Source organism: Anas platyrhynchos, chromosome 4 (assembly GCF_047663525.1).
Source record: "Anas platyrhynchos isolate ZD024472 breed Pekin duck chromosome 4, IASCAAS_PekinDuck_T2T, whole genome shotgun sequence".
Taxonomy (NCBI): Eukaryota; Metazoa; Chordata; class Aves; order Anseriformes; family Anatidae; genus Anas; species Anas platyrhynchos.
The window spans coordinates 55,769,894-55,784,438 of NC_092590.1; the positions used below are offsets into that span (position 1 = coordinate 55,769,894).

Here is a 14,545-nt window from a genome sequence, read left to right on the forward strand (position 1 = left end):
TTGTGGCAAAAATTCTTTATTAAACTAGATTTTGTAAAGTCCTTTTCACATTAGAAATTCTAAATGCAAATTACAAAATTGTATTTCAGTAAAAAATGAAAGTTATAGTTAACAGCAAAATTACAACTTTATACAAATAAAAAAAATATTTTTTTTAATTTTTAATTTAAAAATAGACATTGATATCTTCCAATGTACTGGTCCTAACAGCTTTTACAACTGGTAGCTGCAATACTAGGTCTTTTCACATGCATATTCACATTGTCATTCAATGCTCAGCAGGGTATTTAGCTGAAATGCCATTGAAATAGTATGATCAGTTGGGTTTCCATTGGAGTTCTTTTTTACTAAAAATATTTTTGTTCAAGAAAAAAGGAAGTAATCATCATACACAGGAACTGTGGTGATGAACACTTGTTTGTCCATGTCCATGCTATATCCTCTCCCTAGCTCTGTGAAGAGAGCAGTATTATTCTAGAAATGCATTCAAAGATATAAGCATGAGCAACAGAGAGCCTATGTATAATTTATCATAGTACATTAGTGATGATCCTGCTTTGCTATTATCAACAACAAAATTGTTTTCTTAAATACCAATCGTATTTTGTGGCAAGATGAAATAACGATTTGGTTACTCTTTACTTCCTCAAGCACAACCTTGTTCAGAGTCCATGTTCGGCCGATCTTTACAAATCTCCCCCGACACCGCATGTGCTCACAACGAGGTTAAACTAGGGCATGTGGACATAGCCTAAACGGGGACTCCCGAGTCTCAATGGTTTCCCACAGCCACAAAAAAAAAAGTTAAACTTTGCCTGAGGTGTCCTTCAACAGGCCTATAAAAACATTAATTTTAAACAAAACTGTTCCACATACTATTAAAAATAGAATCCAAGTTCATCCAAGTATTACCAAGGTATTGTTTAAAAATCACTTTTGCCCCACTGCTTTCATAATTGACTGAAATATATTTTAAACACCCACATTACTTTAGAGAATAACCATCTCCGTTGTACTTGTGAGCTTGCTTTCTCTTCTTTACTGTAGGGTTGTTCATCAAAGCTGGTACTAGCATTAAATTTTGCATGAAAAAAAAATATGAGAGTTTTCCTAAATTAAAAATTGGACTAAACATTAACATGTTTCATAGAAAAAGAAACAAAAAGTCATATATTAAGAGGACAGCAGCCATCACAACCACATGCTGATGAATAATAGATTAAAAAGTGGTACACAATATAGGTATTTGAAAAGTCGCACGTTACTTCAGAGTGCTGGTGGCAATACTACGTGCTACTTTAATTAAAAATAAGATTTTTACATGATATACCTCAGGACTCTCACCAATGCAACTGCAAAAGACATCAGAAAGGCTGGAAGTTCTAAAACGTAGCCTACTTTCAAATACCCTTTTCAAACAACTATATTTGAAATCATTCATCCCACTATAAAATATTCATCCCATTATACAAACAATCAAAGAAATACAAGGATTCCGGTGTGTTTTTATGGACAGTTTGGCAAGTGTTTGAAAGCATGGAGTTCCTGAATAATAAAACCCTACTTTCTCTCTCTCCACTCATCATCTTTCTCCATTCTGCATTCAGCTCAGAACAGTTTCTAAGCACACACTTCAGCTCCCGTGGAAGAAAAAGCCTGAGCTCATCATGTTTTCTCTGAATTGGAACTGCAGTGCCTCATCCCGAGCCACTGAAGCTGAGGGAGGTTTTATCTCCCACTTCAATAAAAGCAAGACTGGTTCTGCTTGTGTTACAGTTTTAAACTATCATCTGACATCAAAATTCAGCCTGTAATCAAACAACTTTTAATTAGGAAAATGACCAACTTATAACCAGGTAAGGCATTCAGAGTACCTCAGTGAACCCATGCCCGTACCCAAAAGGGCAATGGACAGAGGGAGAGAAAGAAGAACTCCAAACTGCTCCTGAGCTATGCACTTCTCTACTGACTCTGACGGATGGGAGAAAACTGCAGTTGGGGTGGAGCTGAGGTTTTGCCTTGAATGTATTTATGCATTTAACCAAATAGGAATAAAGAGAGAAAATAATTATAGGGAGGGCCACTGAAGCTCAGCAGGTACAGCTTCTTTCTAAGAGTCCTAGCCCTCCTCATGAGCCTGTTTATGCACTCCTATAGTTTAATCTCTTTCACCCCCCTTGATCTTGAATTTTTAGCTTGCAGGAGCAGGTTTGACAGAGGCTCAGAAAGCAGCACTTCGATACCCCAACCCCACTGGTTATGGTATTTTCTGGGGAAGTGAGAGTCGAGTGCAATCGCCGTCCCCCTGCTAAGCCAGAAGAAGGTGAAAAGCTGCATTTCTCACCTCCAGGGTAAGCACGTCAACAACTAGGCTATGACGAACAGATGGGCAAGACAACAACTTCTTCTGCTCATCTTTTGAGCTGAAATCTACGCTGTTTTCATCCATGTCAGGAACGATGCGGATGTACTGAGGGAATCAGGCCCCCTCCCAAAACACCAAGAGGCACGGGCACTTCCCCACATACAAGCGCATCACCACAGAGCTTCAGCACCCAGCAGCTCAAGGCGTGACACGTTGGGCACACGTAGGGCCTTTGTCGGGCAGCTCTGCACCCAGGCCAACCAACAGGGTCTGTGCCTCAATGAGCTGCACCTCCATTCATTATAAAAAGTAGCACTAAGGGCACTCTGCTCAGAAGCAGGAGGAAATTTCTTTGTTCAAAAGAATGATCCAATCTCCATTTAAGCAATTCAAAGGTCTGCAGCCCTGGACAGCTGATAAGCTGACCTGCTATCTTGTGACATCTCAGTCCATTTTAGGCACTGTCACAGAAGACACAGCACGGGCCTGATCACACAGGATGTCATGCAGTAGCTTAAACAGCCCTTCTAGAGCTGTTTGGGGGGCCCATACCTTTTGTATTTCAAACACTGCTTGCCAGAGTAGCCCAGCAAGGAGAAAAAGACAAGGGAAACAATTTGGATAAATTAAGTACCCACAAAAACATAAAACTATTACTTACAGCAATCTGTTATTCCAGTAGGAGTTTCTTTGATTAAATACTATTCAAGCTATTCTTGCATTTGAAATCACCATAAAAAGATAACTGTGTCTGTTGAAGCATGACAAACTCATTTTTAGATCTACTGTACATTGTGTTCACTGTGTATATATTACAGCAAATATGGATATTCAAGAAACATCATGTCTTTCAGTTTGTCAGCAACTTGCACAGACACATTTTGAAATGAAACCTGTTTCTGTGCACAGCTTTTCTCACAGAAGTTCCTTGCTTACTACTACCCGTGCACACAAATGGCAGAACTTGCACACACATATGGATTCATATACAAATTCCATGTGCATGTAGTTCCTGGGTAAAATTTTCTAGGGAAGTAATTTTAAAATGAAAGACTCTCCTATTAATCCTTAACCTATTAATATTATTCCTAACACACAACTCGTATCTGTTCTGAAAAAAATAAAAAAGGCTTAAATTAAAAAGTCAAATAGTTTAAAGAATTCTTATGCCTTTTAAGAGGCAAAGATGTAAGTTGTAATGCATTCTAAAAAATATTTCAATGAAAAATCTTTTTTTTCTTATCCAATTGCTTAATGGAAATGCTTGACAAAGTACAAGTGTTTCAGTTTTTTGTTGTTGTTGTTCTTTTTGTTTATCTTTGTTTTTAAACACAGGTATTTTTAAATGCTGATGCAACACCACCGGAGCAACTTTTGTATTCCTAGACTTTCCAGTTAGGCAATTACTACTGCAGTATTAGCATTCATTTTGATGTTAAAAAATACATTTAAAATGCCTCACAGATGAACAAATTTACTACAAGAAAATCACCAATTTCATACACACAGAATGAAGACATCACCATTAGACACCTGTAAAATGAAACAGTACTCATTTTGCTCTATTATAAAAGACATAAAAGTAAGAAACACTTTTCATCCAATAGGTTGTTGTTTGGTTGGGTTTTTTGAGTGTTTTTTTCCGAAATTACAGCATTATTTATGTGTGAGTAGAGATGTAACTACTGTGTTGTATTTTCCCCTTTAATGGATCACAGTAAGTCTGTAAAAAAAAAAAATACTTAACATATAGCTGGTCTTAATGCACAGTCCTCTAAATGTAATTTCCATCAGTGTCAGTAGTAGTTTAGAATGGAGTAAGGACAACAGAACTGGTCAAGCCATCACAAAATGACCACTAAAAATACTAAATCAGACTCTTGAAGAAATCTGGATGTATTTATCACTCAACGGTAACTGGATTTGAAATATCAGTAGTTGCTGAGTTTCCACCTCCTCGTGCTCTTCTGAGGGGTTTAGCACAAAATTCTGCATCATAGAATAAAAGTCCAAGGTACTACGTTTCAAAAGCACAGAATCCACTGCAATTTCAATGGATGAAGGTGAAGAAAGAGTCATAGGCTGGGTATGTTAAGAGTTGTATTTTAAAACTGTACCTTAACTTCCCTTTAAAACATCGTATAATGCTCATCAGAATTTTAATCTGCATTTCTAAGACTCCAAAACCTGTAAAACCTGTCTTCTTTGTGCAGATTCAAAAAGAAAATCCATCTGACATGAAAGTTTTCTTGGAAACATACTGACAAGACCACTTGCCGTAAATTGATACTATTTCTGATAAAAAACCATCCTTTAAAACAGATTACAAAACATTATTGCAGTTGTTCAAAAAGTTGTTAGCTGTAATCCGACATCTCAGTTTCTGTATTCCTCATCTCTTCTTGACAACCCTTCAATTCAGCATGACTTTCAGGCAGCCTGGTTTTATTTCTGTGAACCTGTGAAATGAGAAAAGATGAAGCTTCAAGATGAACACTACGTGCAATGCCATCTCCTGCAGCCCTCATCAAACATATGGAAAGCGATAAGGTTCTCAGTCAAGTATATATGCATGTGGGAGTCAGGAAACCAGCATCGTGTCCTCTGGATGTGACAGCAAAGGAGGATTTTATAAAGGTCTGGAGAAGTAAACAGCTGGAAACACCAGGAACTGGAAGGAAGAGTTTTAAAAAAACAAAAAGGTTGTCCAATATTCTTGGTTATATTAATTCTGCTCCTTTTTCCCTACTCCCTTTTTATCCCCTCTTCTTTCAAAATACATTTTCTCCCTTGTTTTCTGTAGAAAGTGAGAGGGAAGTGGAAAAAAGTCTTTGCTCTGAGTCCCACCTTCACAGTCACCTTCATACACTCCTGTAAAGACAAGGCAGCAAACGCAATGACACCAACCCAGACTTGCTAAACTGCTGTCCCACGTAAGAAGCTGAGAGCTGAAGCATATATTGGAGACCAATAGAAAGCATGGTTAACAACTCCTCACATTAAAGCTAGCAACCTTGAATGGAAAAAATAATTAAGCTATGTTTAGATAACTATAATTCATACTGTTTTCATCTACCACAGAGGAAAGGATCTAAAATTTAATAGGCATTCTTTATTAGATGGTTGTGTCATACAATTGGCACTGGTCTTATGAAACAGCAGACCAGCGTTGATCTGTTTAGTAGTTTAGCAGTACTCTAAAACAGACTTCAATTTCAGTTAGTTAAATGTGGGATAAGAAAAAATGAATCACTAACAAAAATCTAAACTCACCTGAAGTTGTGGCTTGTGAGGTATCTGATAGCTGCTGGTTTGATGCGAGCAACTCCTCCCTGACTATGGCTTCCTCTTCCCGTGATAACACAGAGATAAGGTTTACCACCTGTCTGTTGGTACTCTGTAATAGCAGGGATTGTAACGGTTAAAATTCTCCCTCTGCTGAGACTTGGCATTCAACATAACCTTTACATCCATTTTTCTGAAAACTTTCACCAGTGATCTAGAGCTTTGTTTTCCCATGGTAGCTATGCACCTTCTATATAAAAAGTCGTATTTGCCTTCCTCTGAAAAAGATTCTCTGAAAGAAAAATATAGTCAAGCTTTTTAAAACTAGATTGCTTGCAACATGCATGGTGCAATCATCAGAAAATCCTTCTAATTTCATAGCAACTTTACTGCTTCTATCATCTATTCCTTAGTTGGAACTTGCACCCCATGAGAATATAGTTAAATTGCAAAATTAAAAATAAGAGGGACGTCATACACAAATTTTTAAGTCACAATAATGCATATAAACAAATGAGATTTTAATGGATAAAGGGAAAAAAAGGAAAATATAAATGTCAAAAACTGTGGTTCTAAGTCACACTTATTTGGATAGTAATTTTTGCTATGTTGGAGCATATGAATCAGTAGATCAGCACATCATGAGCTTTATTAGTTTATCTAGCCATGATACAAAATGAAATTGCTCTTAGCCTAGAGATCACATCAGCCTAAATTGATTAAGAAAAAAGAGGAAAAAATATAAATGAAGTTGGATTCTCACAAGCCAAAATTTGTGAGTTCAAGATTATCACTTCACATTGACATCTTTCCTAACCTACTCTCTTTCTCTCTCAACCTTTTAGTGTCAGTTTACTCTTAATTCTGCCAGTGCTAGGTGCCCATATTGATTGACCCCTTTCCCATGTATGTTAAATGAAGATTAATTCTTTTCAAGAACTAGGACTGAACCATGAGCCCCTCCCATCATTCCAAACCTCATGATGTAAGCGTAGCTTCACGAAACTCTAAAAAAGCATTAGATTACAGCTTACAGTATACAAATGTAATTTCAGGAGTAGAACGAGATAATGCAATTTAGTTAGCTCTGACCTATATTAATGGGAAAAAGAATGACTATCTGAGCCCTACCGAACACTAATGCTTCTACTGTGTGGAGTAGCTGTTGTATATTAAGGAAAAGTTTTGTGCAGTGGTACCTTACATGAGAAATATTTCTTACAAAAGCATTCCCAGTGTGCTTAGATTTATAGGGTAAACTAATAATGCAGAAAATGTATCTTTTTACAGCAAGAACACTCATGAATCACCGGAGCACTCATTCCACTGGGAGAAAAAACAAGCCCTCAAGCAAAACTGCAAAAAATGTCATTTATGGAAGCAGCAGCAGTATTCTGATCTCAAGAGATCCTACTGGCAAATGTATGCAACAGTTACTGAAAGACAGCTTAAACCACACAATTTCAAGTAAAACTTGAAGACAATCTAATCATTGTGGTTAGTATTCCAAAATACCAATTTTTCTTTAAAGATTAAAAAAAAGCAAAATAGTTCTGACAAAGCAATGCAAAGACAACACAAATATTTGCATTACCACCTCTGTAAAAATGCCATGAAGGACAGATCAAATCTTCAAAAAATAAATAAATAAATAAATAAAATAAAGAGAGGATAAAACAGAAGCAACAGTAAGATTTACAAAGAAGCAGCAAAGTGCTGGGTATGGAGGTTGGCAGCTTTGAGCAAAAAGAATCATTGCCTTGTCAAGGAAAACAATTTCCATGAAGGAACTTTGAAAATAAAACAACACGGAAGCGAGCTGTTTCCACATAGTACTAGATTACACTCAGACCCTCGGACACTGCCATATATAGTGATTTCTTAGCAGAGAATGAGGAGGATAACTTCTAGGGGACAGGAATTATTAGCTCATTCCTACCTTCACATTTTTCCTGCAGCACTCTGGACAACTGTTTCACAGCTTCATCCACATGGAGCCCATGCAGATCCAACACGTTCAGAGGCAGCAAGGAGGTATTTACTTTCTCAAAGATCTGCGCAGCGGCAGCATGGTTGGCTTCTTTCATCTTCTGCTCGTGAAGGCGACCCTTTATGCAAAAGCACATTGACTATTACACTCCGAGACATAATCTAAACTTCACACTGGTTGTTGGGTTCAAAATGACACTACTGGCAGGGAGCTTTTAGCTCACAGTTTGAAGCAGTGAAATTTATAATCACAACACAATTTCTGGAAGAGGCTCATTGAGACCTACGCACAAGGGGATTTCATGAAATTTGTTTGTTAAGAACTACTCAAAGCTGGCACCAAGAAGAAACTATAAACAAAATCTTCATGAGAAAGGGAAAAAAAAACAACTAGAAGATGTCAGGAGAACATAACATTATTACATAAGCTGAAAATCATCATGAAGTGTAACTTTTTAGATTTATTATCCTAACAATGGCATTTTAGTGTCTGAAAATATTTCACTAAAACTTTAATGAAACAATATCAAAGAAACTGCTTAATTGCCTAGGAAAAACCTGCTGAGTATTATACTTGAGGTTAGTTTTTCTGAACACATTCCCTAAAAATCAGAAAATCAGTCTAGCCAAGTAGAGCAAGCACTTAAGCACTTTCGTTTGTTTTTTTTTTTTGGATAGTTGCCTATTATCTCTCCCAATAATTCTGACACCTTTTATGACAATGTCAGTATAGTCCCTATTGGAATTAGGGGCAAGGAGCAGTACAGGATTATTCACATTACACAGTGAACAAACACCAGCTATTTCCCACGAACCTTGCAGTGATCATATCTGAGAGACTGAAGCAACAAATTATGTCTTTGAAGATCTGTAAGCACAGTTTGAAAGGAAATGCAAGTCTTAACTCCAGGTACTGGACTGACAAGGGCTCAAGAGAACAGAAGTGACAGACTGTCTTACACTTCCTTAAAATGGATCATCTGAAGTACATTAGTGTCAGACCAGAGACACCAGCCCCATAACTCTCACTTGCAGAGGATTCCCAGGACAGGCCAAGGCCACCAAGTATAAAGTACTTTTTCATGAATAAAGGTACTTTAGTTTGCCTTTTTATTACCTAAAAGAAAATACATTATAAATTTCCAGACTGTACTTGTCATTAGGTCTATGAACAAAAGGGAGGACTTGAAATTATATTTTTATTTAAAATCATGCAGAGCTTTGTTCAGAACCTCCCCAAACATCAAGAATATACAGACTGAGAACATTAACAAGATCATTATAAAGACACGAGTATTCAGCATTTCCTACATATACAGTAACAATCCAAACATTTATACCAACCACATGAAAGCTTTTATAAGATAACAAGCAAATTCAAGGAACTTATTGTTTCATTTTTATTCCCTCTTAATGCAACTCATAGATTAGAATTAAATGGTTCTATAATGGAAATTCTTGCCAAATTTTTCTTTTATATGCTATTAGATCAGAGGAAAGCTACAGCCTTCAAAAAGAATTAGAGATTTATAATTTTTAAGAGTGGTCTGAATGATGCATGAATTAAAGTATCTTGTGTGAAGACACAAATAAAAACATGTACAGGAAAGGACAGAATCAGTCTGTACTTACAACAAAGAACATGATCAACAGCAATGATGAAGGGGGGTTGAAATTAGATAATCTTTAAGGTCCCTTCCAACCTGAGCCATTCTATGAACAGGAATCAAACTAGTATATACCAAGAACTGTGCTTGAATCAAGACAAGATAGCTCGTGGTCCAAGGCCACAGTACACAAGACTGATCAGCAGATCTAAACTCCAAAAACGGATGGCAAAAAGCACGGCGTGCCACACCACCTCATACCAACAGGAACACAGGCTGTAGCCATAAAGATATCCAAAACAAGGACACAAAGACAGCAAACAGCACTCCTGTCCAACATTTACAGAGGATGAAATAAGTATAATTCTGAGGGAAAAGATCATATCTTAATATGATTCCTAAAAAGTACAAAAGACGTGTCTAGAAACAGTTCCTCACCAGTTAAGAGGAACCCAAAGGACATTTAAAAGATTCCATAGCTGATGTTCATTGCACTCCATGTAATGCACGAGTGAATTCAGACCACATCAACACAAGTCTTGGTGCTTACAAGCGTGCAGATGTGAGAGTGCTATCTATAAGAAAATGAGCGTATCTCACTAAGCACTTAAATATCATCTTTCATGAGATTTCACACTGAATTTGGTTACAGTAGCTTCCTGTGTCAGCATCATTACTAATGGAAGTGAGTTTCATTTTAAGACGATTCTCAAACTAACCCTTAGGCAACAGTAACTGAGCAAGTTTATCAGCTGCAGTAGGCACAATTTTATCACTTCCAATTTAGCATCTGTCCCTCTAAATTCAGAAAGAAAGCACAACATTTAAGTTTACCTGATGTGCATAAAACGCTGCCACAGACTTCATTCCCATGTGATAGGCTTCCCCAGCCTTTTTCAAGCATTCCTGTCTCTTTTGTTGGTGATGAAAAGCTTCTGCTCTTAAATCATCATATTGTGGATACTCATATTCTTGAAATATTTCACTCAAAACATCATCCTCTTCCTTAGCTTTTTTTGCCTGTAGGAATTTGCAATGTTGAATTTAAGTATGCATTGTAGGGTGTTTTCACTGACATGGCTTTGGATTTATTTGTAATTACTATTAAAAAAACACAGTACCTTCTTCTCACGGTTCTTTGCAGCACTGTAGGAAGAAACACTTTCATTTTGCTGAACACTTTCTTGAGCTATAACTGTTTTTACAGGATCTGCTTCCAGAACACAGTTCAGAAACTGTTCAGTCTGCTCTAAAGAATAGCTGTAAAGTATAATAGGTAAGATTTGTGACTTTTCAAGTATATTAATAGCTGCTACGTTTACTAAAATACATGCTACAGACCTTCATGGAGTGAGAGAAATAAATGCCTATGAAAATAAAGCACTAGAATAGAATTTTCCACCTTACAAAAGGGTTTGTCAACTCACTGTACTGCATTACTGCCATTAATGTACAAGCAGTCTTAGTCGACTGAGATGTCATTAAGGGGCACTTGAATACTGAAAGGACTATGAAATACCAAAGGAAATTGCATCATATCTTAATAAAACACTGGCATCAGTTTAGAAGGAAGCACTGTCTGCTGGGCTGTGTAAGTTACTTTATCTTAAATCTCCTCTGGATGGGGTTAGATAGTACAATCTAGTTTAAAACTAGCTCAGTTCTCTGGAACTGTTATGCAGGAATATCTCTGTGTTAAACTTAACAGAATAGGAGATCAGCTGCCACCAGATTTTCAGTATGCCCTTTCTTCTTCTTTATTCTTCTTGCTGCTCAGTAAGCAGACAAGAGAAAGATTGATCAGAAGTAAAGACAGATTTTGGGAAAGGCAACACTATGAAAAGAATTTAGAATATGAAAAACAGTGAAAGAGGTGTAGAGGTGGATAAACAGCTTGCTTTAAACATTCCACAAGGAAAGGTTTTGCTAACAATCTGGACAAGCAGAAAAACTGACAAATAGGCATGCAAACCCGTATGTCAAGACACACATTCAACTGGCCAAGGATGAAAAAGGAAAGTTTCTCTTGAAAAGAAGTTTAATTCACTGGAACTTCGATTTAAGAAGGTAGTTACACACCCCAAAAATATAATGCAGAACAGAGAAACAGAATACAAGCAGGAAGAGATAAAGAGACGGCTCTTTCCTTCAGAGCTGCTATAGTAACCATGAGACTACTAGCAGCTAACACCAGGTGATAGTTTTCTTCTTAAGCTGGATAGTATCTTCTATACATATACTGTTAAATCCTCTACTAATTTCTCCTACTTTGTTTACACCTTGACTCTAGAGCAAACACACAGTTCCACTGACAGTCCGATGTCAATAACCAGAAACGCTCTTCTGGTAAGTGAAACTGCCTATTCCTCAAAGCAAGAATCGGGTGTACACATGTAGTTTTTATACCCTTTTTTCTTTTAAGACCAGTTTTGCCTTTATTTAAACCTACAAAATGCAAAGTGCTAGTTTGGAAAAAGCCATTAATTAGCTGTACCTTAACTGTTGATAGTTAAGGCAGTAACTCTGCATTACTGAGTACCAGTTTTACAAAGAGCTTTAAAGATTTCTTACTTGTTGTCCTTGAAGACGTCCATTAAGAAATTTTGATTAATCGTTGGAAACATCTCAAAAAGTTGCTTTTCCTTCAGTTTAGCGGCACAGTCTTTTCTAGCCACAGAAGGAACACGTTTCTACCCAGAAGACAAAGAAATAATATTGCAAGCTCATGATTAGAACAAAATCAACCCAATTATACTGCTATTTGTTAGGATTCAAAAAAAACATCCACTCAGTAGTTATGCACCCGTAGCAATGGCAACACTTCAGTATCAGCCTGCCACATTGATCTGATGATAAGAAAGCAAGGACAGGTGAGTTGTATTACACACTGGTGCAGTTCTCTGCAGTCATTTGAAGGGACTTAAAAGGAGAATGTTTAGGAGGAATTTCAGTTTACAAATGCATTCTGCTGCTGGTCTATCGAGTCCAATGCTAAGCTTGTATGAAGTCCATACCTCTCTACTCAGTTAGCTTTGGAAAATGGTACTGAGGGCTTGGGGTTGAAGCAATGTTTTATTAGAAAGTAGATGAAGCAATTTTGTCTTGGTGTAGGTTATTATCTGAAGCTATACTGTAAAAACTATTCACATTTGTGAAGTTAAGTGGAAAAGAACAAATAATTATACCCTACAATAAACTAGGCTGATGATTCCAATACTCAGACTACAAAAAAAAGGGGGGGTGGGGAAATGGCAGAACAAAGCCAAGCTCCAAGAATCCAAATCCATGGACAATACATTACCGTTATCAGTAAGCCACATACATGCAGTTCAAAGAAAGAATCCACAAGCCATTCTTTCAAACTGGTAACATCAGGCCAATAACATCTAGCTTTCTTTAGCAGTAGAAACAAAGCTTTAGAAACAGCTACTTATCAGAGACAATTACAAATAAAAACTCCTGTTCTGAACAATTGCCTTGCAATAGGGGGCAGTGTAATGTATACACCAACCAGTGTATGGGAATTGTGTGGTAAATAAAAACCTAACAAGAATCTATAAAATATTCCTATTTTCTGACAAGTTAGTATAGAAAATTCTTTGAGATTCTCAAATATTTATTTTAATGTCTCATCTGTTAGGAATGTTGTGGGTTCTTCTTGGGAAAAAATATTAAAACAAATTCAATCCATTTCCAAATAAACAAAGCAAGAAGCTAATTTAAAACTTTTTTTGATATTGCTTCTATTAAAAAATGCAGGAAATCATCTCTTTTTAAATGAGCGGTAAAAAAAACAATTCAAACAAATGCAAATGCTAACCTGTATAGTGAAAAGCACCATGATCTGTTTGTGAAACAATCAAAATATTACATTTTAAAATGAGATTTGAAAAATCTACCCAAACAAATGCATGCATCACTGTAATCAGTAACACTAACTGGCATGCATTTATCTCTTGAATTCAGGCTGTAATCAGCAGCACAAAGATGAGTCATCAAATAAGATACTGTTTCATTAACAGTAAGGAACTTATACTGCATAAAAATGGTGATATCCATACCAGGTCTTCTTTCTCCTGTATGGCTATTTCTTCAGATATGATTTGCCTGAGAGAAACTTTCTGAGTCTGAGCATTCCAATGATCCATGAAAGGAAAAATTTCTGATGTTGTTGCTTTTTTAGTCTGTATGTCGTTAGATGAGCTTGAAACCCAGTTCATTTTTTTCTTCTGCATTTTATTGTCCACATTTTGAGATAACAGCATTTCTGAGTCATTCATATCTATTTGCTGAATCAGTGTAGAACCTTCAAAAGCAATAAAAACAAGGTGACAAAACAATTATTAGATTACTTACACAAGAAAAGCCAAAACAATTACAAGTTTTTCATCCTAGGTGTTCTGGTCTTTATTAAAACAGAAAGCAACCTTCCTCTATTTTCCAAAGACTGTCTGATCATCTTCACCTATTTTCTAAAACAAAAGCAAAATCAGATTTCCCAGATTCACCAAATTTTCAAGGACCAAGAATTTCCAAACTGTAAACTACCCTGCACATACATAAACACATGCTTTTACAAGACGATTATCAACATGTATTTACACGTTCACCTGCCTTACTTCTATAACTTGACAGATGCTTAACAATCTGATGTCACATTTCTAGGAATTAATGATAGCAGCACTGTTTGGCCATTCATGTGGGGATTTAGCACCTACATTGCAATCCAAGTCTCCACCCATGCAAGATGAGTGGGATTATATTGTAGAGGAACATTTCTTCACAGGTAGTTGAGTGACTAGAAACTAGATAGTCAGGGACTTTTGTAACAAGGACATACATCTTCCTGCCCTATCCAAATCCTCTAAAACGGGCAGCAATGCGTGCGTGTTGTATGCCTGACCTCTTTCTTTCGCCTTCCTCTGCTAGGAATTCACTAGCTGCAGCTTTTCTTCCCACAGAGATTACAAAAATCCTATCAAACAGCTGTCTTACTCCAGCCAGAGCTTCTCTTTAAATTCTCCCAAGTACACAAAACAATATGTTTTTTCATTTTATCTCCCTGGGATCAGTGGTATCGCTTATAATTCACTTTTTTTTTCCCCTTAAAACTCTGTAAAGGAACGCTAAATAGTACAAAGACCAATACAAAAAAAGGTTAGCTTAACAAATGAATCCATCCTTCACTAGCTGGAGTATTTGCAACCTTACTGAAGTTTTAAAAAATTAAATGCTTTAACAATAGGAATTAAGTACTTTTTACAATGAAAAGAAATACGTGGCATACCTTCTGTAGACA

The 14,545-nt window shown here is 36.7% G+C and overlaps 1 protein-coding gene across 7 annotated transcripts in view; it reads right to left on the reverse strand.

Annotated features, from left to right (window-relative positions):
- N4BP2 (NEDD4 binding protein 2) overlaps positions 1-14,545 on the reverse strand; it is a 40,340-nt gene continuing 25,795 nt past the window's right edge. For all 7 annotated transcript variants that reach the window (XM_038178167.2, XM_038178166.2, XM_038178168.2 and 4 more), the window contains 7 exons: positions 13,308-13,552; positions 11,818-11,936; positions 10,368-10,506; positions 10,081-10,266; positions 7,590-7,758; positions 5,639-5,762; positions 1-4,824 (listed from right to left, as the gene is read on the reverse strand). In XM_038178167.2, coding sequence (XP_038034095.1) covers positions 4,779-4,824; positions 5,639-5,762; positions 7,590-7,758; positions 10,081-10,266; positions 10,368-10,506; positions 11,818-11,936; positions 13,308-13,552 — 1,028 coding nt within the window. In that variant the 3' untranslated portion in view covers positions 1-4,778. The remainder of the gene's footprint in view (positions 4,825-5,638; positions 5,763-7,589; positions 7,759-10,080; positions 10,267-10,367; positions 10,507-11,817; positions 11,937-13,307; positions 13,553-14,545) is intronic.